Source organism: Pipra filicauda, unplaced genomic scaffold, assembly GCF_003945595.2.
Source record: "Pipra filicauda isolate LSUMZ 115617 unplaced genomic scaffold, ASM394559v2 scaffold262_size1072369_pilon, whole genome shotgun sequence".
NCBI classification, from domain to species: domain Eukaryota; kingdom Metazoa; phylum Chordata; class Aves; order Passeriformes; family Pipridae; genus Pipra; species Pipra filicauda.
Genome location: NW_024104379.1, coordinates 802,194 through 829,906, shown reverse-complemented (window position 1 = coordinate 829,906; position 27,713 = coordinate 802,194). Strand labels below are relative to the sequence as shown.

The window sequence follows — 27,713 nt, the reverse complement described above, 5'->3', positions numbered from 1 at the left end:
CACTAACCTCCAAATACTTTATGATTCTTTTTAAAGGGCAGTTAACAAAAATGTATCCTGTTTTCCCATAGCATTGTCTCACAAGTCACCACAGAAGTGTCCCGAGCTATGTCCCGAGCTAGTACACTGGGAAGGTTGTTCTCCATTCCACAGGACTTTCATGTCGCTCTGCCATGTCAAAACTTCCTCAAATCTTATTTTGGATAACAAAACTCCCCCTTCCTTCACAAAATGAGAATAAAGCCACTTCCTCTTCCCTTCAGATTACTGTTAGTGGTGCTGCTTAGGGCAGATGAAGATGTTGAGAAAGGACTTATGCTGGGAGCCCAGTGGGCATCAGAGAGGTGGGTTGTGAGGAAGGAAAACATTTCTGTAGGTAACTCATTTTTATCTATGTAGTGGGCATAAGCAAATGAAAGCACAAGAAGAGACAAAAGAGCTGAAAAAAAAAAAGGGGGGAGGAAGAAGGATACAAAAAACTGTAAACATATAGAGGGAAAATATGTGCTCCACTGCTCCTTCCTCCCCAGCAAGGGAATGGAGGTGGTCATTGACCAGTGGTCACCAGTGCAACACAAGGAGTTGTACTGCAGCCAGTCTGTTTCTCCTGAAGATACTTCAAAAACCATGCAGACAGAGGTGACCTCTTGAACCAAGGTGATACCAGGGTGTTTGGTAGCCCTGAGGAGATTTCTCATTGACTCACCTGCTCTCCCCTGGCTTTTAGTGTACCCAGAGCATCCTGCCTGGTGCCCAGAGCTCTGACACGTGTTGGGTGAACAAGTGTCCTTGTTGCTTTGTGTCACCGACCAGCGAAACCTGGGCAAGGGAATAGGGACTCTGTGGCACAGGCTCCCAAGCAATAGCTTCCTCTTCTTTATCCACCACCACTGTTGCAAAATCTTGTGTGGTGGCGCACACAGTGGGCTTGGGACTGCATGAGGGGACAGATTTTCTTACCCTTCCCAGCCAGGTTGCCAGCAATCAGAGGGACGGAGGCAGGTGAGGGTGGACAGGATCACTCCCCATGAGTACAGTTTTTCTGCAGTGCTGTCTCCAGCGGCCGTTCTGTGGGGCTGGACCTTGGTCCTTGCCGAGAGCCCCTGGTCAGGGTGTGTGGGGGTGTTTTACTCTGCAATAATGAGGCTGGGAGCTCAGCCCTGGCAAGGAAACCCCCAGAGAGCAGGGATCTTCTCAGGGGGATCAGTAATTCCCTCCCAGCACAGAAAAGCTGCATGTGCCGGTATCCAGGCACAGTGTTTTCTTGGCCAATCTTAGCAGAAAGCTGTGGATCAGGCACAAAGCAAATTTGACAGTGGGGTGAGGCAAGGACACGGCTTTCCTGCGGCTTTAGGGGAGTCTCCTTCACCAGTACAGAGTGGTAGGAAAATCTGTATTTAGAAAATTGCTGCGAGGTACTTCAGTGGTATTTTTAGCTCCTTGACCAAAGAAAAAAAGAGCTTAAATACCAGATCAGTCTCAGTGGGAGATAGGTGCCAATTTCTCTGAGCTCTTTTGCAGAGCTTTAGTCCAAATAGGAAAAAAAAAAAAAGGAGAGAAAAGAAAAATAGCCAGAGTGTGGGTGACCTTCTGCCAGTAGTGCCCCTCTGCTCATCTCCGCTCTCTCTGGGCAGGGACATGTTTTGTGCAGCGATGCACACTATCAACCACCAGCTCCAGCAGAGCGATAAGGGGGTGGCTCACCCCATCACAGGCACCTTCAATCACCACTTCCCAAGCACCTTTGGTCCCTCCCAGCCTCCACCAGACCACACCAGGCAGCTGAACACTTAAATTCAACCCCTACGTTGCCTCTGTGCTCTTGTTAATGTTTTTTTAGCTAAAGAGCTGCATCTACAGCCCCGAGGTCCTGCTATGCCAAACACTGCTCAGGAGAAAGGGATCTCTGCCCAACAGAGCCAACAGCCCTGACTCCTTGGTGCCTGAGATGCTAGGGAAGGCCTCCACAAAAAAGGGGAATGTTCTCGCTCTTTTGCAGTAGCAGCTGCAGTCTGTGGTGCACAGCAACCTCCAATGCTGAGCCCACTCTTCCCCTAAACTAAGGGCTTTGAAGAAATATCTCCCCTTTCTACCCCTTCTTTGGCTTATTTTCCCTTGTCCGCATGTAGCTGTAACCCTCTCAAAACCGACAGCAGCTCAGTGGGGTAAATACAGTCCTGCTTGCCTGCTTTGGAGCAATCTTTGGTAATGAGTGAAGGAAAAGGTAGAGGGAAGGAGGGGACACAGGCTATGCCACAGACACCCTATGTGGCCGTGAATATGTCACTTAAATTTGGCACATCCTACGTGCCAACCTCTAAAATAAACTCATTCCCACACATTGTTCCTGGTTTTGCTGTTTTCCACTAGCACAGGCAAAAGCTGGGTGCCCATCCAGCACCCCAGAGAACAGTGTTCCCATGCCTTGATTCCCCCCTGTATGGAGCAGGAACTCTTCTGGCCCCAGAGCAGATGGCCACACCATCCTCCATGTCCCCAGGTCAGAGAGGTGTGCAGCTTTCCCAGCCTGGGACACCTGCTTTTCCAACCTTTCCCAGCCTACCCGGAGCAGCTCTGGGAAGCACAGCTGAAAGGGAAACATTTTGTGGCTGCCGATGACACCCCATGTTCCATCAGGAATCCTCACTCTCGCCCCAAAACCCGCAGCCTTCCTCCCGCTAATGCTGACTTGCCCTTTCCCCAGTGTGGGCGTCCTGCTGAGTCAGGGTCAGGCTGGGACACCACATAATGCTGAGTAAAGGTTTTGGGCTGTGGCGGAGGGGCTCTTTTGCTGAGTCACAGTGGAACAGGGTCCACGTGAGGCTGTTTATTACAGGCAGTTCCTGTGCGCCGCCCTGAGATTGCAGCTGCTGCTCTTGGCTCTGATCCTGCTTCTCAGGACAATTGGAGAAATCTCCAGAAACAGTCTCAGCTTTCTGTGGTCCAACATGTCTCCTCCTGTATTCAGGGGCAGGGAACCACATAGGAGTGGTTTGGTAACCTTGGCGGGGGTTTATTTGGGTGTCACTCTCTGTGCAAACTTGGCTCCCAGCTCCAGTTCCTCCCTTTCCTGAGAAAGGGATGTGAGCAGTGTGGTACAAGGTCCTCCTTGTTGCCGACGTGTGATTTTTCAAATCCAAAGTTTCACAGTTTGTTCTGTCTCGCAGTCAGGGCACACTTTGTTTTACATGGTTGTAGCACTGAAACAAAGGAGGCAGCACTGACTGAAACATTTGCATAAATGAGATTTTTATTTGCTAACTCTGCTCCGCTCCCTTCCACACCTCCTTTTGGCTCCCAAAGCACACACCCAGCAGGGCACAGGGTCAGTGAAGCAGGGCACAAGACTTTAAGAAGCGTGGTGGGCTCTATGCATCCTCCCCCAGAATTTCAGCCCAGTGTACCCATAACCTGGAGACCTGCTGCATGCTTCAGGTTGCTGCCTGACTCTGGTCAGGCACATGCCTTGCAGGGGGCTTGCTCTTTTCTCCCTCCACCTCCTCCCCACTCTGTTTCCTGACAGCCTAGAGCTCTCTCCTTGTTCAAAGCCATGTGCTGGAGACACCCATGTGATGCAGCACACATATATCCATACATCTATAAAAATATGTACTGTAATCTTCATTTCCTATTTTTATCATGCTGGTTCATTTATCCTGAAAAACCTGCCTGCACCTCCATCTCCCACTATGTTGGTCTCTGGGGTTCCCATGTGTGGGTTTTGCCCAGCACAGCCATGCCTGTCTATAGGACCCTCCAAAGGTACTAGCAGTGCCAGCCCCATGGACAGCTGCAGTGCCTGAGCTCTCCATGGGCATTTTCAGTGCATTGGACTCCTGACCTCCTTTTTTCCACCTGTGTCTTTGATCTAGATGGGAATTTTGGATGCCAACAACAGTGAGCACAGTCAGTTCTGCCAGGGCAGGGTTGAGAAAGGCAATCTCCCTTTGGCAAACACAAATTAACCCACAGAATATCCCTGAATACTCCAGCACTGACTCCCTTCTCCAGCAAGTTTTTTTCCCTGCCATGACACAGCAAATCCTGATGTCTGAGTCAGCTTTCCAAGTGCAAGCCAGGCAGCTGCATTTTGCTGTGTCACGGTTTGAAAAAGCCCATTAACCCTTCTGAGTTGGCAAAGGCTGGTTTTCCCCACAGAAGCCAAGCTGAGCTGAGCTGAGCTGCTGGGAGCTGCCTGCCAGTGCTACCCATAAGGGACTGAGGAGAGATGACTTTGTACCTCGTGACTGCCTGTGTAACTAGGCATTTCTGACCATAAATCTACTGGCAGAACAGGCTGTTAATATACAAAGAGGAGAAAATTCCCCAGTTCCCTATCCCAGATGGAAACATTGATCCCTCAATAACTTTCTGTTGCTGTTAACCATTCATCTACCATCTCTTGATTAAGCATTTCCTCAGGCCCTGGAATGTGAAGACAGAGGCTTTTAAGTCCAGTAGGAACTATTACAAATATTTTGCCTGAGGTTATTTTATTCATCTTTGTTAAAAATCTCCTGAGAAGTTTCAGTAGTGCCCTCACAAGGAGTAGCCCTGGCACCACCCAGCCACAGCTCACTGGAAGAATAGGAGATGACAGGACTAATGCCAGGCATGATGGAGACCACAGCCCTGACATTTCAGTGATATTAAGCAAAATCTTCTAGTGACCTGGATATGGGCTGGCCTCTGCTTTCCCATTGCCCACTATGATCTGGGAGCCAGTCTGTTCCTTCCACTAAAAGCACACACCTCCTTCCCCGTTCATCACTTCTGTGTTGACTTCCAAAGTTCTCTTTGAGGAAGAGACAGTCCCTTGCAAATCCCTGCTAGCACATTGGCCCACTCCATGTCATTGACCTTCCCCCACCACAAAACAACAGCAGAGCAGAAGAATATGTCGCAGAGCACTGGATGGGGCCAGGAATGCCTCAGGGCAGCAACTTGCAAAGATGATGATACCCCACTTTCAGTTCTCCTTCCATCTTGCTGCAGGATATCTGGGCCTTTCCAGAGAGCTAGGCCCAGTCTCGCAACTGTTCCATCCCAAGAAACCCAGATCAGTGAGAGATCAGACAGCATAAATCAGTTATGTAGCATGGCTTTCTTGCCTGCACCTTTGCAAAAGCTTATGGCAGAGGTGAGCTGCATCTCTTGTGACTAACCCAGGGAAAGGTAAAGCCCCAAGATCCAGAGGAGGCACATTGGCTCCACATCCTGGGGCAGTATGGTTACAAGACAGGAAACCTACCTGGAATGGTAAAAACATGATTAGACACCCTCTCTTTCTTCTCCCACTCTTATTCACACCTACCACAATCCTGGATGAAAGGGAGAAGGACTTTTTGGCTACACCCTTTAATAAGGCCTCCAAGCATGCAGCCTCTTGGAAGAAGGCAGGCAGGCAGGCAGGGGACAAAAACATTGGCTTTCAGCACCCAGAAAGTTCTTAGGGAAGAACTAGGTGCATTACCTGAGCTGCAGAACAGAGGTGAAAGGAGGGGCAGGGCTCGAGGGTTGGATTTTTTTCATGGTATTTCATAAAATGAATAATATATTCTCATAATATAATTCTTATTCTCATATGATTCTCATGTATTTCCTACTTTCCTGCATTAGAACTACAGGTTCAATTTGTACTCCTGCTTCCCACGTCAGAATAGGACTCACTGAAAAGGACAGAAAATGTGGCTTTAAGAAGTTATGCCAGAGGGAAACATTTGTTTTGGGGCTGTCCCTGTGGCAAAATGGCATCAACATTTTCAGGAGAGACTGGCCATGCTGCTCTACGCTCTGCACGTGGAATCCACAAAAGAGCCCTCTCTCTGGAGCTTTATCACTAATTGCTTCAAAGATTTAGACATCCTGATACATTTATTTTACCTTAGAGAAAAGAAGCAAGCCAGCAACAAGTTGTCTGCAATGGCATGGGGGTAAGAGTGGAACGTGACAGGACAGCATTTGCTCGTATGCACTGTTGCTTTAAAAGACAAAAGCAAGACAGGAAAAGTCTGGCTGAGTCAGGATGGAAATGCTGAGAAATCCTTCCTGAATGCTGCATGCCAGATGTCTGCCAGAGTAAAAAAAAAAAAAAGCATGGAAGCATATTTTCTCCAGGACAGCTTTTTAACCTACAGCACCCAATCCTGCTGTGACCTGGTATAGGTGCAGTGACAGGGAGACAGGTGAGGTGCGTGGCTTGAATGGCAGCACCCACCAGCAAAGCCACAGAGAGGACTGGATAGACAGGGCAGATGGACAGCAGATGCCACAGTCCTTCTCCCTCCAGCCCAGGCTCTGCCTCCCCACCACCCCCTGCACAACTGTAGCAAGGACTTTCTCACACCCACAGCAGAAGGGGAATGGTGGCTCTAAGTGCCTTGCTTTTTGGGTCGAGCACAAAATGTGTGCTTTTCCAAACTATAGCTAGCCCTGTCCCAGACAGCCCTGCTTCCAGCATAGCTACAGGTAGAAAAGGAGAGCCCAGCTTTATCTGTTGGTATCTTCACTGACCATCAGTAAAAAACAGCAGAGCAGACAGCTACTGGCAGAAGTACCTTGTCCAACTCTCTTTTTTCAGATCAGGGAAAATGATTTGCCTTTCAAAGTCTCTGCAGATCAGACTTCCTCAGTTTCCCCCAAGCCTTGTATGATATCTTTTCAGCCCACCAGCTACCTCAGCCTTCTGGGTATCTAGGAGATGGAGTGCTATTCCCCTAAATTGACCTGCACACTGCTGTGGTGACAACAGGACCCAGTTGTGAAACAAAACAGACGGTATTGTTTCCATGAGCAAGAGAGCATGGAACCAATTTCGCTGTGCGTCAGTGCTGGCACACCTGTGCTGGCCCCATGCAAAGTGACAGGGTTTATTCCCTATTGCCCAGCACTGCACAAGGGCAGTTCTGGCACCTGCAGACCAGAGCTGGTGCATGCATGTGCCGCAGCACCCAGACTACCCCAGGTGTCCATGACTGGTACATCCCCCCAGGGTCCCTGCTGTGCTCCCCAACCTGTAGTGCTGAGCTCCCCATCCCATGGCCCACAACCAGCTGTGTCACCTGAAAGACTCTCTGAAGATGTGCACAGCCACAGGAAATAAGATGCTTATACCCGAGTTGTGCTAGAGCAGATGAGGGTGGGTGCTGGATTAGCTCTCCAGGCAGGATGCAGCCAGCAGATAGACTGGGGTGTAGGGTGAGAAGGCTGCCCTCCCTACCCCAGCCTTGTAAATCCACCCTCCTTGTCCAACCCCACTGCCTCCAGGACAATGAGCACCTTTTGCAGCACCCAGGCTCTGCCTGCCGTGGGCAATGCACTGAAAGGGTTACAGAGCCAGGCACCCTCGAAGGAGAAGTTGCTGGATAACCCCTTCTTTTGTGCTTAGTTATCAGCATGCATCAGGTGACTTCCTTCTGGTCCCTTGGGGCTGCAGGCCAGGAGAGGGTGACAGCCAGGCTGGGAAGGGAAGTGCTGTTGTGTTGCAAGAAGTTTGTACTCACACTGAGGTCAGCGTTCAGCTGCTCACGTGGCCAGGCAGTATAAAGCTGGATGCGGGAGTCGGGCTGCCCGGCTCAGAGCTTCAGTGTCCTGGGGGCAGAAGGGAAGGAGGGAAGCACGAGCAACAACAGGGAAGGGGAGGAGTGAAACGACCTGGAGAAACATGGAAACTTCCCAGACACACAGCTCCGAAAGGTGAGAGCGGGACGGGAACGAGAGGGAAATGTTTTGCCAGAAGAATATTGTGTTTCTCCCGTTGCTTTTAGGCATGCTGTTCCTGCTCCTGCTCTGCAGGGAACGGCATGCTGCTGCTTTCACCTCTGGATGGAGTTTGTCAGTCTTCCTCGCCCGGGACTGCGTTTGGAAAGCTGGTGCTCCCTGGTTCCCATACGCAGCTCTCGGGAACGCTCTGCTCCGTTTTCTGTCATCCCAGGCTCCCTCGTTTTTCCTAGCGAGCTAAGATCCATTTTTCCAGAGGAAGAGAGATGGCATTAATATCTGTTTTGGTGTTCTTTCCCAGCATGTCCAAGGACCTGTCAGAACTGTTGAAGGAAGCTACCAAGGAGGTGCATGAGCAGGCAGAGAACACACCGTTCATGAAGAATTTCCAAAAGGGGCAGGTGTCACTCCATGAGTTTAAGGTACTTCATAGCAGGATTTGCTTGGGGATGGGATTTCCTCACCAGTTAGATCAGACGGGCTGAATGGGGACTAAAGGGGGGAAGATGGGAACAGTATAGGTAAGGGAAATGGGGACAGTACAGCTGTTTGGTATCAGCATCTCCTACGCAAAACATGCTTTTCATCAAACTCCAGTACCCTAAGATCTTACTGGCTTCTCTCACAGAAGGCAGGGCAGGACTGTGCATATCAGGATGGGCAGCCAAACTGAAACAGGAGAAAAAAGACAAAGAGGTTGATGGGATTAGTGCAATTGCTTTTCTCTTTCTTCATAAATGCCTGCATGTTAATTATTGGCAATGATGTTTAATAGAGATACTGTGCAGATACTTGAGCAGCCAAAATGCCAAAAAGAGAGACCATATGATATTTGCAATACTGTAGGCAGAGCTAGAAATAATGAGGGAATGGTGAGAAAGTGAAGATGTGGGATCATCTCTGGCACTAAACTTTGCATTGTCACTTGAGTTATACCAGCGCTGAAATCATGAACAATAACTCAAAAGCAGACTGAGTTTGAGCAATCCAAGTCTGCTAACAGGCAGGAGCCTGTTGCTTCTTTCAAGATAAAAGAGAAACATTTCCACATATTAGCCTAACCTGGCTAGATACGATTCCTGGGATCTGAGCCACGTAACAAAGCCGTGAGCAAAACCAAAGCAAGCACCTGGGCAAGAAATTCCTGAGAGGCTATAGGATGTGACGCATGGGCTTGCAAATAACAGCTAGCGATCCGACCTGTGGCTTAATTACTTTGTTGTTGAATTGTTTCTTGGCAAATAAATCCACAAGAGTAGGAAAAAGACTACTTATTTCTGACAGGTGACATTCAGAATACTTAGTCAAGCATAAATTTAATCTCAGGTGCTGACTCCCTGCTGTTAGAAATGTGGCATTGGTTAGGCAGTGAACTTTGAGACAGGCTGGCAAGACTGTAAAAAGTCAGACCTTCAGGAATACAGCTTGGTTTCTCAGAAGAGTTTTATATGTTGTTGGGGAAGTGAGATAGGACATGGGTTTTAAAAATTAACGACAGTTTTCAAAAGCCGTGTTTCTCATTAAACCACTACCTGCCTCTGAAAACAACCAGTTGACCTATATTTTTGCCTACTTTGTTAGGCAATGGTCTCATATTTTGTTTCTTTTCCAGTAAGCTGGGTAGCAGGTTATTGTTTAAAAACCTCTATTTTTGTTTACTCTCTTGGCAAACCCATATATCTGCCCTGCTACCTGACTCTCCAGATGGTGAATATTTGTTTCCACAACTAAGTCGCTGCCCATGTGCTTATCAAAGTCCTATTTGCTGGCACAGTGGGGAAAAGTTGAAACAGAAACTCCCTGCAGAACTGACTGCTTTCTGAGAGAGTAAACTGCTTTCCCTCCTGTAAGCAGTGTAATCCCCCCTATCCAACCTGACTCATTTGTACTGCAATACCTTCATCTTTTACCCTTTGCTGCTGGCAAGGGATCCCAGTGTAAGGAAGGGGTGGTGTAGGTGTAACAGCCTCTGAAAACAGAATGCCTGGGAAGGAAAGAACACAGCTAGATTGTCTTAGACCACGTGGAAAAGCTGGCAGATAGAAGAAAGTATCACATAAGCTGGGAAAAACAACAATAACAATGGTTTCAAAATAGAGGGGAGAACACAGGCTCACAGCATTCCTTCACAAAGGCATCTTTCAGAGGCAGGCCGTGTTTCCAGCTCCCTTTTATCTTGTCTCCCTGGGACAACCGAGGAGGCAACCCCACTTGCATGCCTGAATGAGCAGAGTGGTGGTGCCTCGGTTCCCAGGATGGTAGGATGCCAACAGGATGAATATGGTGAAAAATAAACAGTGTGTGTCATCGTCTCACAAGGCCGCACAAAGGGAAGCCACATTTTGAAGCATTCAAATTTGAACAATGCACCAGAAAATGTACCTTTGGGAATACCCTCTCTATTGACTAAGGGACTGAGAATAGACCAGAAATGATTAAACAGGGCTCAGTTTACATTACATCAAGCTGCAAGGTCTTTAATGTGAAGGCAAAGGCAGTGACTTTGAGAGCAAGTAAGACCAATATCTGCCAGAAAGGGCTTACCTGATTGCTGCCTCAAGCAGAAGGGGAAGGGCTAAACAGTGGCTTCCTGCACCTTGCAACTCTGTTTTCCAAATGGGAAATCTGCAACATCACATATGTGCATGACTCACATTGGGTGTGCCCATGAGTACCTTTTTGTTAGCAGGATTTGTCCCATAGACTTGAAGGAGACAGATAGATGCGCCTGTAGCTAATCCTCTTTCTTCTCTTTCAGCTGGTTACAGCATCCTTGTACTTCATCTACTCTGCTCTGGAGGAAGAGATTGAACGTAACAAGAACAATCCAGTTTATGCTCCTGTGTATTTTCCGGCGGAGCTGCACCGGAAAGCTGCCCTGGAGGAAGACTTGGAGTACTTCTATGGCAGCAACTGGAGGGAAGAGATCCCATGTCCCGAGGCTACTCAGAAATACGTTGAGAGGCTCCACTACGTAGGCAAGAACCACCCAGAGCTCCTGGTGGCCCATGCCTACACCCGGTATTTGGGAGACCTGTCTGGGGGGCAGGTGCTGAAAAAAATTGCCCAAAAGGCCCTCCAGTTGCCCAGCACTGGAGAAGGGCTGGCTTTTTTCACCTTCGATGGAGTCTCCAATGCCACCAAGTTCAAGCAGCTCTATCGCTCCCGCATGAATGCTCTCGAGATGGACCTTGCCACTAAGAAAAGAGTCATGGAGGAGGCCAAGAAAGCATTCCTGCTAAATATACAGGTGAGTACACAACCATCCAGCCCTGCCAGCCCACACCCTCTCTCAAACAATAAAATAGCTAGAGGGGAAATGCAAAGCCAGTATTTCTTCTGGGGAGCTTATGAGAAGTTGTGAATTAGGGCAAGCTAGTCAGAGCTGGATGGCCATGCTTTACTGGGAGCCGAGTAAAAGTATGGTCTCTGAAAAGCTCTTCTCCCTCCCTTAGTGTTTGAATCCAGCCTCTTCCATGTGCCAGTATCCAGATATGAATGAGGACTGATACTGGGAGTAGGGATCACCACCTATCTGTCCTACCAATGTAGTAAAGTTCCACAGGTCCCCTGTGGACACTGACCAGGCACACAGGTACCTTGCTTTCCTTCCAATCAGAAGATGGGCAATCACCTTATCCTTAGCTGAAAGCTTCAGGGAGAACCTGTAATACGAACAAGGAGCTTGAAAGACATGATTTGACCCCACAAGCAGCTTATTTCCTATGCAAAATAGGAGACTGGGACCAAAGGCTTGTGTCTTCCTCTAGTCCATAAAATGCCTGGGGAAGGGGCAAGGGGTCCATGAAAGAAGAAGAGGAGGCCACATAATGAGACAGTGTTTCTTATTCTCAGGTGTTTGAGGCGCTGCAGGAGCTGGTGTCTAAGGGCCAGAAGAATGGTCATCCTGTGCAGCCAAAGGCAGAGCTTCTTCGCACAAGGAATGTCAACAAATCACGTGAGCACGGTAAGACACTTAAGGGCAGGTGCTTAACATTGCTCCTTCATTTCCTTTGGCTCCCTTCCTCTGTTCTTGTTTGTAAAAGCCACTGATAAATGAGCATGAGGTGCTTGCCCCATGCCTTCTCCAGCCATCAGCAGGTAGTGGAAGGAGAGGCACTGGTATGTGCAAAGCTTCTTCTAGACATAACAGAGCAAGGATGACACATGTGGGCTCTCCAAAAAGAGAAAAAAAGACTCCCCTCTCCGCCTCTTAGACTTTAACAAATGTAAGGTTCATTCACCACAGGGAAAGCTGTCCTTGAATTCACAGAAGCAAAGGCATCAATTTTGGGCCCAGGAGATCAGCTGTGGTTCTGTGATACTCACAGAAGGCTCTTCCAAACACACAGTCCTATCCAGCGGCCTGTCCCTTTGGACTAAATCTCCATCTGGTCATTTTTCTGCCTTCCAGAAGTATTTGCTGAAAACCCTCCAGAGAGTGTGCTGGGTTTCTAGTGAGCATTGTTCTGGATGGTGAAATGTAATCAGCTTGTAAGTCAGGCTTGTAACTGAGTAAGGAGCGAGCTCAGATGTTTACAGAGGAGAGTGGTTTCCCTGATGACATGCAAGTCAAATAAAAAAATCCCTTATTATCTACCCATTCTGAAACCAAGAGAGAGATTTTTTTCAGTGCACGCTGGATTGAACCACAGTTTTCCCATAGCAAAGAATGAAAAACAAACCTCACCTTGTACATCTCCAGATAATGAAGCTTAAAGCAACTTTTTGGGGAAAGGCACTAAAAGTTCTCTGTTCTTTTCCCAGCACAGTCATAAAAGTAGAATTTTCAGAAAAGTTTGCTATTGAATGAGGAATCTCATCCTGAAATTGTACTGGGAAAATTGTCTGGAGTGCTGAGGACTCTTTAAGGTTATTAAACACCTAATTAATTAATGAGAAGTAGGAGACAAAATGCCTTTTAAAATTCTGGCTTAAGTATTTGGTTGTCCTCTGCACACATCAGGAGTCTGATGGATCTGGGCAGTGCGTTTATAAGCCTGTAAGGAGTCAAAGGAAGAGGCTGGTACTCACATTCAGGCAGAGGGGTTGTGAGCCCTTGTGATTCCCAGGTCAAGTCTGTTTCTTCCCTTCTTCACCAGGAGAGTAGAACTTGCTGCCACTGTTTCTTCTGGCCGAAGGGAAGAACTCCTTCTTCCCTTGACAACCCCAGCAAGGTCCGCTCTGGCACTGTGGAGAGCAAGTGTGCCATGCCAGCAGCTTCTTGCCTCAACCTCTTCTCACTTGCCTTTATTTTCTTTTTCTCTCTATTTGATCTAGGTCCAGCACACGGGAAAGAAACTGAGACGACAAACAGGAAAAACACAAACCTGACGCCCACCACTTCCCTGGTGCGGTGGATCCTGGCACTCAGCTTCCTAGCCATGACAGTGGCCGTGGGCTTATTTGCCATGTGAAAGAGCAGGACCTTCACCTTCTCTTTGTGCCTTCCCTCACCCTGAACTAATCCACCTTCCCCAGTGCTTTTGAGAGAAATTTTCCCTGACTGGGTACTGTGATCTTGGCTCTGCCACTAATATTAGGAGACTTTTCTCCCCAGAAATCAAAGAGAGTGCTGTAAGGGGATTCAGGCAAAGTCTATCCTGTGCTTGGTGTGAGCTCTTCTCAGAGACTAACTTTATCACCAAAAACTACGACAGAAAGGCTAAAAATGACGGCCAAGAATTGTCATTGCTTTATAGAGTGCCTACAAAAATCCTACAGGATCAGAAACACAGCTTCAACATCTGTCTTTCCTCAGAAATATGAAGGTCCTTGGAACTCTGTTTGCTCAGTTTTTTTATACTGGTAGATAATACTGTGATCACTTTCTGTGGAGCCGCATGGCTCCCGTGGGTTAGACTGTTTTATATGACACTAGTAGGTCTTTGTTAATTCTTTTTCCAATCATTTTTGTTTTTTGAAAAGCAGAAGATGGTTGTTTAAGATACAGTGTCATTCTTGTCTGGTTATATAATTTATACACATAATAAACTTCAATGTAAAGTCTTCAGGCCTGGTGTTTCCTATTATTAAAGCCTTACCCAGGGAAAAAGGTGTCTTTCTTCCACACGGTTTTCTGTATTTTGGAGCTGCTGCCTCCACAGACATGACAATAGACGGAAGTGGGAGCTATCATCAGAGCCAGACTCTGCTCCCACTCAGTGCTAACAATAACCTGTTACAAGCTGGGGCAGGTTTCTTCAGCTCCTACACATTGGTCTCTATTTCTAGAAATGGCACAAAATTCTGAGAGTGTACAAAGTATTTTTAAGGGGTGGAAGCAGTACATAAGAGCTGCTATTCTATTACAAACAAAAGGTGATGGGACCCTCAGCTGGTCAAAACCAGGACAGCTCCGTTACCAGACTGCCTTTACGAGAGCTTCAGCATGAATCAGAACAGCAAGTATGTTTTCACCACCCAAAAATTAGATATATCCTAGGTTTTCATCAAGGCAGCTAAATGGGAGACATGAGGATACCTTCACCTGAGTAACAAACCAATCCAACTTACTCCTAGGATTTGGCACACATATGACTTTGCTAAAGACACTCCAAACCACAGCACTGCTGGAGCAGACTATGCACACAGCTTGCTTTCCCTGCCTTTTGCTGTGGTAGATCTGGAGGGATAGCCTTTTTTGCCAGCCATAGGCCCTATCTGCTTCAGAAAGTCTTCCTACACAGGAGAGGCTGCAGTTCAGGTGTGGCCAGATAATGAACTGTTATGTACCACCTCAGAGTCCCTTCCTCTCTTTCCACCAGAAAGCCTCTGTGATCAACGTGTCTCCATGATGCTGCCTGTTCTGGCTGTGACCTTAATCCCAAAGACACATGTTCCTACTGATCTGTTTTAACGACCAGCACTGAACCTACTCAAAGAAAAAGAATCAGAAGGCAGGTCCTGCTGAGAATGAGCAATGGGAAAAAGGGACTGTCATTATTCTTGGACTCTTATCTACCCTATATCTCTTCCACAATCCCCTTTAATAATTCTCTCTTTGGACCCACATGCCAATCCTGGTAGAAAAATATAGTTAATTCCTGAAAAAGGTAGATGATTGAAAAGCAGGGATACAAGGCTTGATTGCTATTCAAATACCAGAACTTGTTCATTCAGGTTTATGTTAAATTCTACCAATTCAGTCCCCCTAAACCACCCCAACCAGCCACCCCAGATCATTACATTCATTCAACCATGCTGAGGTAACTAAGATCTCAAACAGGCAAACAAATGCTCATGAGCTCAGAGACACACTGTACCACACTCAGCCCCTCTCCGCTGCCCAGAGATCATGGCTGTGACCCCAAAGTTAGAAAATATGGATTCCCACTGACACCTGCTCATCGCAGGAGAAAGATAGTCCTTTGGGTATCTCACAGCCACTGTGAGATCACGCATTGAAGGACTCTAGACTGAGCCTAAAACCTTCAGAGGTGAAGACTGAAGCTTTTCTTGTATTTGTCTATGATCTTTATGAATACATCTGGTTTCTCTGTAACAACGAGACGGTCTTTATTTGAAACCTCCCTAGCAATGCACTACGCTTCCAGCTTCCTCATCATTTAGGATGCGCACCATCACGTGTTTGAAGGGCCAAAATGCGCACCAATGCCCTGCCGGCCTTCCCCCCAAACTCACTACTAGTCAGGAGAAAGGCACCCCGGAGATGCTCTGCAGTGACAGGCCCGAGGTGCCCCAGGAGCCTACAGCCGTAATTAATTCACTTTATTCCCGGGGACCACAAGCGCGCTCCCCTCGCCCGCAATGGTTTCGCCCGCTCCCCCTCCGCCACAATGGTCTCGCCCACCCGCCATTTCGCTTCCCCCCTCCCCTCGCACCCCGATTTCGCGCCAAACCGCTCGTGGCGGAGCGTCTCAGCCAATCAGCGGCAGCGGCGGGGCCGCACTCCCCCTCGTGGGGCGGGGCGAGAGGGCGGCCGGGGCCAATCGGCGGTGGCACGGGGCGGACGGGCCAATCGGAGCGCGCGGCGGCGGCGCGCGCCCTGCACCCGTTCAGTTTCCGCTGCGCGTCACTTTTACCGCGAAAAAGTTGTTGTCGGGTTCCTGAGGGCGGCGAGGTGCGGAACGGGAACGGGGAACGGGAGCGGGAGCGGGGAACGGGAGCGGGGAACGGGAGCGGGGAACGGGAGCGGGGAACGGGAGCGGGGAACGGGAACGGGGAACGGGAGCAGGGAACGGGGCACTACGTGCGTGTAGTACAGCCCGGGAGGGGGGATCCCGCGGGGCCCTTGGCGTGGGAGGCTTGGAGGGGGCGGTAGAGCCTGACCGAGCGCTTTCGCCCCCGCAGCGGACCAGCCATCGTGATGTCCGGTTTCGATGACCCCGGCATTTACTACAGCGACAGCTTTGGGGGAGATGCGTCCGTGGACGAGGGGCAGGTTCGGAAGTCGCAGCTGCAGAAGCGCTTCAAGGAGTTTCTGCGGCAGTACCGGGTGGGCACGGACCGGACGGGCTTCACCTTCAAATACAGGTGCTGCTGTGGCCCCTTTTCTCTTTCTGAGCTTTATCCACCGCTCTTTGCACGTCCAGTCGGCTCTTAACCTCCCTCCTGCAGTGCACACCCCAGATACGCGATAGCACGTCCCAGCTTCTCTGTTCTCGTAGGCCATAAAGAGAAGGCCATAAACCCTGCTCTTTTTCAGTGTAAGAGATGTTGTTTTTCCTCTAGAACCTGATATAAAAACGTAGGTCAGATGTTCTCAGAAACTTTTAACCAAACTCAGCCAGCCAGTGGCAGAGGTAGCAATAGAGGAATCTGCACTGCCTAGCTTGCACTTAGTTCTGAAATTCAAGATCTGTCTTCGAATTCTGCCACTTTCTGGTCTGGAGTTTTATCTGTATCCATTCAAATCAGTGCAGCACTGTCCATGTGTGCCTTCCAAGTCTATGAAGTTCTCTTGGCCATCCCTTTGCCTATACAGCTTGGAGACACAACTGTGAGAGAACATGGAGATATATCATAATCAAGGACTAGAACTGTCTTTTACCTCTAAATTTCATGGACACTGGCTTTTTAATAAGAATGGTGCTTGCTCTGCTATTACTTCGTTTGTTTTAAACCACATCTTAGGTATAATAGTTATTATCCTATGTAGAAGTTTTCTAATTGTTTATCTGGTCATGTAACTCTAGTAAGTGCATTGTCACTGCAAGCACTGGTGTCCCTGGTCTTATGTCACATTTCAAAGTGGGTTTGGGTGCAAGATTTGCCCAGGTCCCTCTGCGCTTCTCTTTTTGACACTCCTAATTTTCCCTGTTTGCTTTCCAAACTAAGGACCCCCTGCAGAACCTGCCTTCTCTGATCCCTGCTTTTTATAAGGTTACTGTGGGGGACTCTTGCTTTCTGCCCTGCAAAGCTTTACCACTTCCTGCCTTCCAGGGATGAGCTCAAACGGCACTATAACCTGAGTCAGTACTGGGTGGAGGTGGAAATGGAAGACTTGGCCAGCTTTGATGAAGATCTCGCTGACTATCTGTACAAGCAACCAGCGGAGCACCTGCAGCTGGTAAGGATGGAGGAGGTCGGCAACCTGGTGCACTGACACGGCCACACCTTGAGAGCAGCCCTGACATGATATTGTAACGTACCCGTTAATAACCTCATTGTTGCCTTTCTAGTTGGAAGAAGCGGCAAAAGAAGTCGCAGATGAGGTCACTCGCCCTCGTCCTTCAGGGGAGGAAGCTCTCCAAGACATCCAGGTGATGCTGAGATCGGATGCCAACGCAGCCACCATCCGCAGCCTGAAGGTGAGAAGAATTGGCTGCTGCACAGAGCACTGAGTGGCAGGGTTTGCATCTGTGTGAGTGATTGCAGGGGAGCTTTTGGTACTTCATCACACAGTTCAGAACATGGGTTGCACACTAATTTACTAATTTAAAGCAGCAGTACTCTGCAACTTAAATCTGACTGCAAAGGACTGTTTTTGCTGGTTCCTGCTGCTGGGACATTATTGCTGTTAGTGCCGTTCTACATGGAGCATTCTATCCTCTCCTCTCATGCTTTGAAATCAACCTGGCTTAAGTCATGTTACGTTACTACTGAAGAGTGGAGTGATGTTGTGCAGGCTTTTTTGTTGTGGTTCTTTAGTCCTAGGAAAGTGGGAAGTGAAGCTAAGAAAGAACTGTGTTTCTTTAACTTCTTTAGTTTTCCATCCATCCTCCACTGATGGCTTTCTAACCTTCCCTTCACCTTTTCCCTTTCAGTCTGACCAGATGTCCCACCTCGTGAAGATCCCTGGGATAGTAATTGCAGCAACCCCTGTGAGAGCCAAAGCCACCAGGATCACCATCCAGTGCCGCAGCTGCCGCAACACCATCACCAACATTGCGGTGCGCCCAGGCCTGGAGGGCTATGCCCTCCCCAGGAAATGCAACACGTAAGGACTGACAAAGGGATGCACGTGGCAGGCTGGTGGGGGAAAAAGGCTGCGTTCCCCCCTCCTAATCCCCCTCCATCCCACATGCTGCAGAGTCATCTCTACGTTGCACAAGGCAGAAGCACTTTCACTGCTGTCTGCCTCCACCCTTCGTACTCCCCCTGTGTCTGCATGCAGTGTTGAGTGACCATGTCCAGGGAGTTCTTTTTATCTATAGGGTGTTTTGCCTTTTTTACCTAAAGGTTCATTGTTGTCTCCAGCTGTCCCATGATGCTGTGTGAAACCGTCGTCCTAACTTCCTATTAAGTTCTTATCTTTTCCAAACAAACTTCTTGCTTCCATATTCCCCCTCCTGAGGGGCCTGTTTTGTGTTACCTTCCTTAGGGGTGCTTTGCTACTATCCTTTTTTATCCTGCTTTACAGCTCTTGGTGCCTGTGCAAACCACGAGCATTAGGCTGCCACTGTGCTGCAGCTCTTGAGCCAACCAGTCCTGCTGGGTTGGGTCTTCAGGCTCATACCTACCAGTATTTATTTTCTGCACCTTAACTCTACTGCAGCTTAAGGGGTGTTTGGGTTAGGGATCGTTCCTGCGTGTGGTCTGTACGGCACCTCACTCCCGATCCCTGACTGCGTGAGTGCATCTGCACCCTCATGTTACCCTTCCCAGAAGCCCTGCATGGAGTCAGGCATCCGTAGAGCCATTCTGAGATGGCAGCAGGGTGTAGAGGTGCTCTCTGTCTTGGAGAGCTTGTAGTCTAGCAAGGCAGATATATCTCGAGAGACTGGGAGGTGGATGTCAGCCTTGTCACGTTGCTAATTGCTTTCTCACCAGAATCTACTTAACATTTGCTTCGTGTATGAGGTTATAAAGAGAAATGCCCTGCTGTGTCACTGAGTCTGTACTGTTACCTTCTGTGTAATTAATGAATTACCTTCCTTCCTGCTTCTAGCTAGCAAGGGAGAGGGGGGAAGGCAGGGAGAGTGCTCAAAGTATCACCCTGCCTGTGGCTTGTTCTCATGCACGCTTTTGGCAGCTGTTGAAAAGGCAGAGGGCTTGCTGAGCCTTTGCTCTGACCCTGTGCGTCTGCCCTTACCTGCTGATGGGGCACTGTCACTGCTGTCCCCCTCCACAGATGGGCTCTAGGGGGTGGCTTTTGAGTGCTAACAGCCTTCCCCGATTGATCTCTCTTCACAGGGAACAAGCAGGCCGCCCAAGGTGTCCACTGGACCCCTATTTCATCATGCCAGATAAGTGCAAGTGTGTGGACTTCCAGGTCCTGAAGCTACAGGAGTCCCCGGACGCCGTGCCGCATGGGGAGATGCCCCGGCACTTGCAGCTGTACTGTGACAGGTACTGGCACAGCCTCCCCACCCTGATTCCGCCTGATGTCGCTGGTGCCATCCTTTCCCCTGCTACCATCCTCATCTTTCTCCTTTCTCCTCTTAGGTACCTGTGTGACAAAGTTGTCCCAGGGAACAGAGTCACTATCATGGGGATCTACTCCATCAAGAAATCTGCCCAGAGCAAGAATAAAAGACGTGACAACGTGGGGGTGGGCATTCGAAGCGCTTACATTCGTGTCGTGGGCATCCAGGTGGATGTGGAGGGCTCAGGTGAGGGCTGCTTTTGGTGTGTGTTTTTTCTGTTTTGGTAGCCTGGTGTTGGGAGACACCCCCCCTTCCTGAACAAGGTGATGCCTCCGCAAGGACTGTATGAAATCACAGCCATGGTCCTTCTCTATTGCTTATATAGCAGAATGTTCAGGCCATTCCAGGGCTCTGACTTGCCCTGGATGTTTTAGTCGTGTCCTGTAGGACTTTTTCTCAGTAATGTTAAATGAGGAGGTTTCAGCCTGAGTCCTCCAGGGTATTTAAGTGCTTTTGTTGTATTGATCTTAGTGGAAATCTGCTAAGCCATCCCTGAGGATCCAGGCTGAAGTCCATTGTTCGAATTGAGCTATGTATTTAAAACATTCTCCTGACTATGCAGACCTGCTTTGCCCAAGATCCTTGCTTTTTCTTGACAGTCTGTAAGAACACAGCCTGCCTTTTTTTGCTTAGCAGATGCTTGCCCTCTCCACCCTTCCCACCTGGTTGCACTTGGCATGATCTTGAAAAAGGGATTTTGGTGGTAGTGGGTGTAGGGGGGAGTGATGTAGTTTACTTTAAAACATCCACTGTTGCATCATTCCCCTCATCACTGTGCAGGGCATAGCTTTGCTGGCTCAGTGACCCCTCAAGAAGAGGAGGAACTTCGTCGCCTCACTGCCATGCCCAACATCTACGAGACCATTGCCAAGAGCATCGCGCCCTCCATCTATGGCAGCACTGACATCAAGAAGGCCATCGCCTGCCTCTTATTTGGAGGCTCTCGCAAGAGGTGGGGAAAAGTCAGCCTGGTGGAGAGAGAGTGCTGGCGGGGATGTCACTGATGGCATAGAGCCCTCATAGTGTCTTCTGGCAGTGCTGCCAACTGCCTGCCACTAGTCAGCAGTGCTTGGTTGTCAAAATAAAGGCTCACCATCTCTCCTCCCTCTCTTCTCCCCACCCTGTCACTCCAGGCTCCCAGATGGGTTGACCCGCAGGGGGGACATCAACTTGCTGATGCTGGGTGACCCTGGCACGGCCAAATCCCAACTGCTGAAGTTTGTTGAGAAGTGTTCGCCCATTGGGGTAGGTGGTTTGAGGCACCCACTTGTAGCACACTTCTTTTGTCCTTTCTGCTCCTTGTGTAGCACCAAAGACCAGACTGTGGTCACAGCAGACAGCTGTCAGTGCATCCACAGGTAGACTTGCTGGCAGAGGCATGCACTGCCGTTTCTGGTGCTAGCTTGGAAGGGATGGGAAATGAGGAAGGAAAGGGGAAGCAGGTAATGCCTTTCATTATATGCTATGAGCCAGGCTGTTTGCAGATGTCCAAAGATGTGACTGGTGCTGCTGTTTATTGTTGAGACTTGATCAGCGGAGGGGCTGGCTGGTCAGGACAAATTAAGCTGACGGCATGTCAGGCACAGACCTCTAGCCTTAGCCCAGGCATAGAATTATATTTTCAGCTGTGCTTTTTTGTCTCTATTAAACTCAACCTCTGACTGCATTGTTCCCTCTGTGGGAAAACAAAGCTAATGCAGCAGACCACCAAACAATGAATCACTCCCTGTTCTTTACTTAATATCTGTATTTGTGTGTCTGCACACCCTCTGGTGCGTCACAGCTGTTTAGTCCGAGGCTTGGAATGAGGCAATATTCTTGCTCTTTACCCAGCACGGCTGCATGTGCTGAGGGCTTTTCATGGAGGTTCTTGTGTTTCCTCCAGCAGCTCCAGATTTTGCAGTGCCAGGGGTGCTTTGTCTTTAAACTGGAGCAGTGGGCTCCTGGGTGCTGTGGCAGCTGATGTGCTGTCCCTTTCCTTGTCCTGCATGCCACTAGGTGTACACCTCTGGAAAAGGCAGCAGCGCTGCTGGCTTGACAGCCTCAGTGGTCCGCGACCCTTCCTCTAGGAATTTCTTCATGGAGGGAGGAGCCATGGTGCTGGCAGACGGAGGAGTGGTGTGCATCGATGAGTTCGACAAGGTACCCATGGAGCTGCTTGTGCAGGAGTGGGAAAGACAGCCCTTGGGGATGCCAGCTTCTCCCAGGAGAGCCCAGAGCTGCAGGAGAAAGGGCAACTCTCCTGAGAATGGCCTCACTTCCATTTGGGGGAGGTGAAGGGGATGAGGCTGCAGGGGAATTTGCTTACATCCTGCAGAGGTCTTCACAGAGCTTTATTGGGGGTCACATCAGTGGATGTGTAGCTGAGGTCTGGCAGAGATGACTGATGGTGACTTCTTTTCTGCTTGTCTGGTTTCTCCCACCTTGGATGAGAAGATGCGGGAGGATGACCGCGTGGCCATCCATGAGGCGATGGAGCAGCAGACCATCTCCATTGCAAAGGTGAGCTGTGGATGCATGTTCTGGGGCGTGAGCCTGAGACCCAAGCAACCAGTGGTCACGCATCTTTTGTCAGAATTGCCCATTTTAGAGTCCAGGCAAGTGGTATTGATGGTTGCTGGTTTCTCTGATCTGAGACCAGTCAACCCTGCTTGTAGGTTTTGAGTTGTCTTTTCCTGGGCAGACTGAACTTCAGCAGGACTGAAACAAGCTCCCTCTGCTCTACCAGTCCTTTACTCCTCTATATTTTTTAGTTCTACTGATGTCCCTATGTCACAGCCTGATGTCACTTCTTTTTCTTCCTTCCCTCTGCTCTTCACCCCCCTCAGAAGATCTACAGAAACTGCCTGACATCCTGGTGCCAGATCCTTTCTCAAGTCAGAGTTTCTCTTCATTTCTGCTGCTTAATCTTTTTCTGTAGCACCTCTGCTGCCTCCTGGTTGCTCTGACTCGTTCCTTAGCTGTTTAGTCTCTGGAAAGAGTACTCACCATGGCTTTACCTTGCTGGTTGCTGTCATGCTGCTACCTGCAAACCCATGCTTTGTGCCAGAGCTGTCCAGGAGGACTCAGCCCTGGCTGAGGGCCCAGCTTCTGGCTCAGATCGCAAACCTGTGGTGGGGTCTTGTGTATCTGCGCCCTTGACATGAGGTTTTAAACGAAATCACTCAGTGCTTAAGTCTCAGCTGAAGCCAGTCCTCCTCCAGAAGGATGTGGATCCAGCCCCACATAGCTCCTGTGCTGAGCCTTTCTCACAGGGGACCATTACAGAGCAATTGGGTACTACTTAAGGGGGTTTATTTAAATGCAAGTGATTGAGGATGAGTCCTTGCAAACCACTCTGGACCTCTCACTGTGAGTTAATGTCCTTCTCACCCTCCTATGATGTGACACCATCCGTTTCACCTTCCCCCTACAGGCAGGAATCACAACCACACTCAACTCCCGCTGTTCAGTGCTGGCAGCTGCCAACTCTGTCTTTGGGCGCTGGGATGAGACCAAGGGTGAGGAGAACATTGATTTTATGCCCACCATTCTGTCCCGATTTGACATGATCTTCATCGTCAAGGATGAGCACAACGAGGAGCGAGACATGGTAGGCTGAGGCATGTGGGTGCAGTTGGGACTCCTGGTGCCCTGTTTTCTGGGAGGAGGAGGAGGCAGGGAGGTTCTTGCTGCCTGACTGCCTTCTGCTTTCCTAGACACTGGCCAAGCACGTGATGTCCTTACACGTGAGTGCCTTGACGCAGACCCAGGCTGTGGAGGGCGAGATCGAGCTGAACAAGCTGAAGAAGCTCATCTCCTTCTGTCGGACGTGAGTGAAAGACATAACTTTTTAGCAGCACCTGGGTTGCACGGTGGGAGGCAGTGGTGAGAAGCAAACCATACCGTGTTCTATCTGAGTGCCCTTTTTTAAACTGCCTTGAAAAAAGGGATGCCAGAGGAGCTCAGAATGGTGCCACAGCATGGCCTGAGGGAGTGAGGGGTGCCCAGGGACACCCCTGTCCCAGGAATTCTCCCTGGTGGCACTGCCTCCAGCTCCCGTTCCCCCTTGCAGGAAGTGTGGCCCTCGGCTGTCGGCAGCAGCAGCGGAGAAGCTGAAGAACCGCTACATCCTGATGCGGACTGGCACTCGCCAGCACGAGCAGGAGAGTGACCGCCGCTCCAGCATCCCCATCACCATCCGGTGAGCAACACCCCCTCCTTGCCACACCACAGCCTTAGGGATTGGGGTGGCATTACTGGGGTAGCCCAGGAAGGGTGTTAGTGGGGTGCTGGGGCTTGGGGGGAGCCCTCTGTGAACAAGGCAACACTGAAGATGCTGCAGGGGAAGGCAGGAGGTGCCTGCAGTGGGGTAGGTGGGGATTTAAGGGATTGGGGGGAAGGAGAAAGACCTTGGAGCTGCAGTAGAAAACAGGGAACATCTCCTTTGGCTGCAGGCAACTGGAGGCCATCGTGCGCATTGCCGAGTCCTTAGCGAAGATGAAGCTTCAGCCCTTCGCCACTGAGGTGGATGTCGAGGAGGCCTTACGGCTCTTCCACGTGTCCACGCTTGACGCTGCCATGTCAGGCAACCTGTCAGGTGAGGAGGAGATGCTCTGTGCTGAGGATTGGAGAGACATGGTGGGCCTGGTTGCTCAGAGCAAGGAGAGATGAGGATTTGGCTGTCAGGGGCAGGTGCTGAACCTCCTCCCCGAGCAGAGGCAAAGCAGTGCTTGTGGCAGCAAGGGGTTATCATGGCTATGGGGCTGTGCCTCAGAGGGAGAGCAATGGCAAATGACACTGAGCGTCTCCACCCATGCTGGTCCAAGGAGGGCTGGTCTGTCCCCTCGTGGTCCCAAGAGCAGAGTCTGGTGCTGGAGGTGATTCCCAGGCCTATTAGTCCTCTAACATCTTTCCCTATGGGGGTGAAGACAATATTTCCTTGGGTACCAGCATGGCATTAAGGTTTGAAAAAGCTCCAGCAGTCAGTTCTACATTCAACTGTGTGGAGCTCCACAACCTTTGATGGTGGAGTTGCTCATGGGTACCCTATAGTCTCTTGAGTTGTGCAGGTGTGGTGGGAGGCACAGGAGATGGGCACTCTGGCTTTGAGAGTGACATGGGTGGCACGAGACCTCACACAGCCTCTCCCTCCAGGGGCAGAAGGCTTCACAACACAGGAGGACCAAGAGATGCTGTCCCGCATTGAGAAGCAGCTCAAGCGTCGCTTTGCCATTGGCTCTCAGGTGTCAGAGCACAGCATCGTCCAGGACTTCATGCGGCAGGTAGGTCAGGGAGCCCATGGAGGGTTGGTCTGTGAAACCAGGTACCCCAGGCAGCTGCTGGGGCCTGAAATCCATTCCTCAAAGAGGTGATTGAAGAGCCTTTTAGTCATATCTGCCTTTGAAGTTGTTTGTAGAAATGGTGTGCAGTGTGGTTGCAGCATCTAAGGGGATTTGATCTGCAAAAGCTCTGAGGTTTGGGGCTGGTTTGGGTAGTTTGGGGTTCTACCCTTGAAACAGAATAATGTGATTTGTAAGATTAACTGCAGTCAGACCTGAAATAGTGAGAGGGGAAGGGAACATCAGCATCTGGTACTGCTGGTGTCCCTTTCTCTGGAGGGACATAGTTGGGCTTTCATCTTCCCCTGCTCTTCCTTTTTGCAGAAATACCCAGAACATGCCATCTACAAGGTGCTGCAGCTGATGATGCGGCGGGGGGAGATCCAGCACCGTATGCAGCGCAAAGTCCTCTACCGCATCAAGTGACCTCCCTGTGCCATGCTCCAGGAGGGAACCGCTGCTGCTTGACACCTGCCCATGTACAGGCAGAGTGCCCCAAGAGGGGTCACATGGAAGAAGCTTTCCACTGGGGCCCCAAACGGCCCCAGGCCTCCCTGTTGAACCAGGTTTGGGGTGGTCAGGGTTTCCATTGTGTGCTCTGTCACTGTGTCACGTCAATGTTTCTTTGAACTCCAAAAGCTTTTAGTCTGTATTAAAATAAAAACTGATACTGGTAGCTCAGGATCTTTGGCCCTGAGGGGCAGTGGGCATCTATGCCCTTGCTCCTTTGGAGGTGGTGTAGGATTTTGGTTGGAAAGCTGTCCCTTGTGCTTGCCCTGTGTTATGCACTTGCCCCTAGTCAGCACACAGCCCCATGGGCAGCACCAGTAGCCCTGAAGGCAGAAATCTGTTTCTCACTCAGGATTTAATCGTGTATTAAGGCATAAATCCTGTTGACATAGGCTGTCCTGTTGGGCTCAGCACTGCAGGAGGCACTTTAGCCAGTCCCTCAGTGCAGTCTGATGCTTTCTTCCACGTCTGCCAGCAGCAGCAAAGGAAACAGCCTGCTCTCTGCTTCAAAGCTGCTCTTTGCTTATCCCTCTTTGCCCTTGCCTGGGGCTGCAGCAGCCAAACACGTTACCCTGCAGTGTAAAGGGCTGTGTGAAAGCCTTGCTTGGAGGCATGGGCAGAGTCCTCTGCTTGCTCCAGTGAGGATGGGGATGCAGGGTGATGCCCTTGAGCTATGTGTCCTACTCCAAGTAGTCTCTGCCACCTCCTTTGTATATGCCAGTGGCCTTGGGGATGATTGTCCCTCTCAGCAGGAGCCTCACTTGGGCACTCTCCCCTGGGGAGTGCAGCTGCTCTCCCTTCTGCATACACAACCTTGCACTTACAAACTTGACAGGTTTTTATTATTTCTGGCAAAGTAGAGTTGATTCTCTTAAGCATCCTCCCAAAGGTGTAAAGTGCAGATAAGTCCCTGCCCTTGGCAGCTTGGGGTCAGCTGGGGGCTGAGAGCACTGGTGGGGGCCTTTGAAGACAGCACAGTGTTGGGCAAGCAAAGCTTGCTGCGGGAGCTGGAGAGGCTGATGCCATGTCTGCAAGTGATCTTCAGGCTGAAAAACACCCCAGGAGAGGTTTCATTAGCAAAAGAAATGTTCAGGGCCAGCAGAGGGTACCAGAGCCTTGAGGATGCTGAGCTGTGGAGCTGCCTGCGGCGCTGCCTCGGTGCTGCCGCACCCTCCAAGAGGGGAAACTGAGAGGTCCCAAAGGGGTGGGGTGTGAGGTGCACCCAACCTGGCAGCTCTCACACAAGGGCTGGGCCCCACTGCAACCCTTGGGGGTTCAGCAACATCTTTCTCTGCCTCTGTGGGAACATTTTGAGGTGTGCATAGTGCACTCTTTATGTGGTTATGGGCTCGGAAGTCTGGAGGGGCTCGGGTGGAGGTGAGCTGGGAGAGACTGGGTGCACATATGAGAAGCAGCCTTCTGCTCTTCACTCTCCATTTTTTGGATGGGGACAACCTTTGTGGAGGGCCGGAAGGAAGACGAGGCTCCCAAAGGATGGGTAGGAATAGGTCCCTAGAAAGCTCGGTCCAGTGAGTGAGATTCTATTGCCCTGTATTTTTGCTTATGCCAAGCACCTCGTTGTGCTTCTTGGAGCAAGCAATGCTGGGGCAAAAGTGGGCCCCTTTTCTGTTTAAAAAAAAAAGTAAAAAAAAGAGAGAGAGACCTGTCCCTGCAGTACTCCCTGGTCAGAAAAAATAAGGATGCTGCTGCTCCATGGAGAGGATCATCTCCATGGAGGAGGAATAAGTGACTGTTGATGTGGCAACAAAAGGGCCACATCCTCACCTACTTCCCAAAACTGCTAGAGTCTGTTTGAAAGCATCCTGCCCACCACACAAGCTCCTGTGCCCCTGTTCAAGCGCTTGCTATTGCAGCATCAGGAGGCGACTTGTTAAAACAGGGTCAACACAGGCATGGAGCAGCAGTGGTGTCGTGGCTGTTCTTCTGCCACATGTCATGGCCCATGCAGTCCTGTGGTAATGGGTTCTGCAGGTCTCTCAGCCCCTGCCGCCTTTCCACAAGTACCTCTGTCCTTGCTTTGGCGGTGCAGACAGTACCTGTCTGTGGTCCTCTTTCAGAGGTGCAGCAAGAGCAAAGCAAACAGAGAATTGAGTATGGGATCAGTACCCATAGCCTGCTGCTACTGCTATCTTTGGATATCTTTGCTATCTGTGAGCCTCTGTTCCCAGGCTTGGAAAGAACACCCAGCGATGGGGCTGGGTGGGGAGAGAATGTCCTAGAAAGGGGACTGGGGAGGAGAACACAGTGCAAGGGGCTCTATTTCCATCACCTACCTTCCTTCCCTCCTTTCCCCCTTCCCTCCTCCCCTCCC

The 27,713-nt window shown here is 50.0% G+C and overlaps 2 protein-coding genes across 3 annotated transcripts; both read left to right on the top strand.

Annotated features, from left to right (window-relative positions):
• Nucleotides 1–7,546: 7,546 nt before the first annotated feature.
• HMOX1 (heme oxygenase 1) lies at nt 7,547–13,730 on the top strand. The gene is made up of 5 exons (XM_027715256.2): nt 7,547–7,695; nt 8,021–8,141; nt 10,478–10,969; nt 11,575–11,686; nt 13,000–13,730. Exons 1-5 carry the CDS (start codon nt 7,664–7,666, stop codon nt 13,134–13,136), a joined length of 894 nt encoding a protein of 297 aa, XP_027571057.1. The 5' UTR covers nt 7,547–7,663; the 3' UTR covers nt 13,137–13,730.
• A 2,031-nt stretch (nt 13,731–15,761) lies between these two features.
• Nucleotides 15,762–25,547, top strand: MCM5 (minichromosome maintenance complex component 5). 2 transcript variants are annotated; one of them, XM_027715147.2, is made up of 17 exons: nt 15,762–15,802; nt 16,033–16,215; nt 17,125–17,251; nt 17,364–17,492; nt 17,949–18,121; nt 19,318–19,473; nt 19,570–19,736; nt 20,331–20,502; nt 20,684–20,795; nt 21,549–21,692; nt 21,987–22,052; nt 22,966–23,142; nt 23,249–23,361; nt 23,605–23,733; nt 23,987–24,129; nt 24,687–24,814; nt 25,196–25,297. In XM_027715147.2, the coding sequence occupies exons 2-17, from the start codon at nt 16,049–16,051 to the stop codon at nt 25,295–25,297; spliced, it is 2,205 nt and encodes a 734-aa protein (XP_027570948.1). In that variant the 5' UTR covers nt 15,762–15,802; nt 16,033–16,048. The 2 variants fall into 2 exon arrangements, with proteins under 2 accessions (XP_027570948.1, XP_039238200.1); XM_039382266.1 differs by lacking the exon at nt 15,762–15,802 and having other exon boundaries at nt 16,049–16,215; nt 25,196–25,547.
• The last annotated feature ends 2,166 nt before the right edge of the window (nt 25,548–27,713 follow it).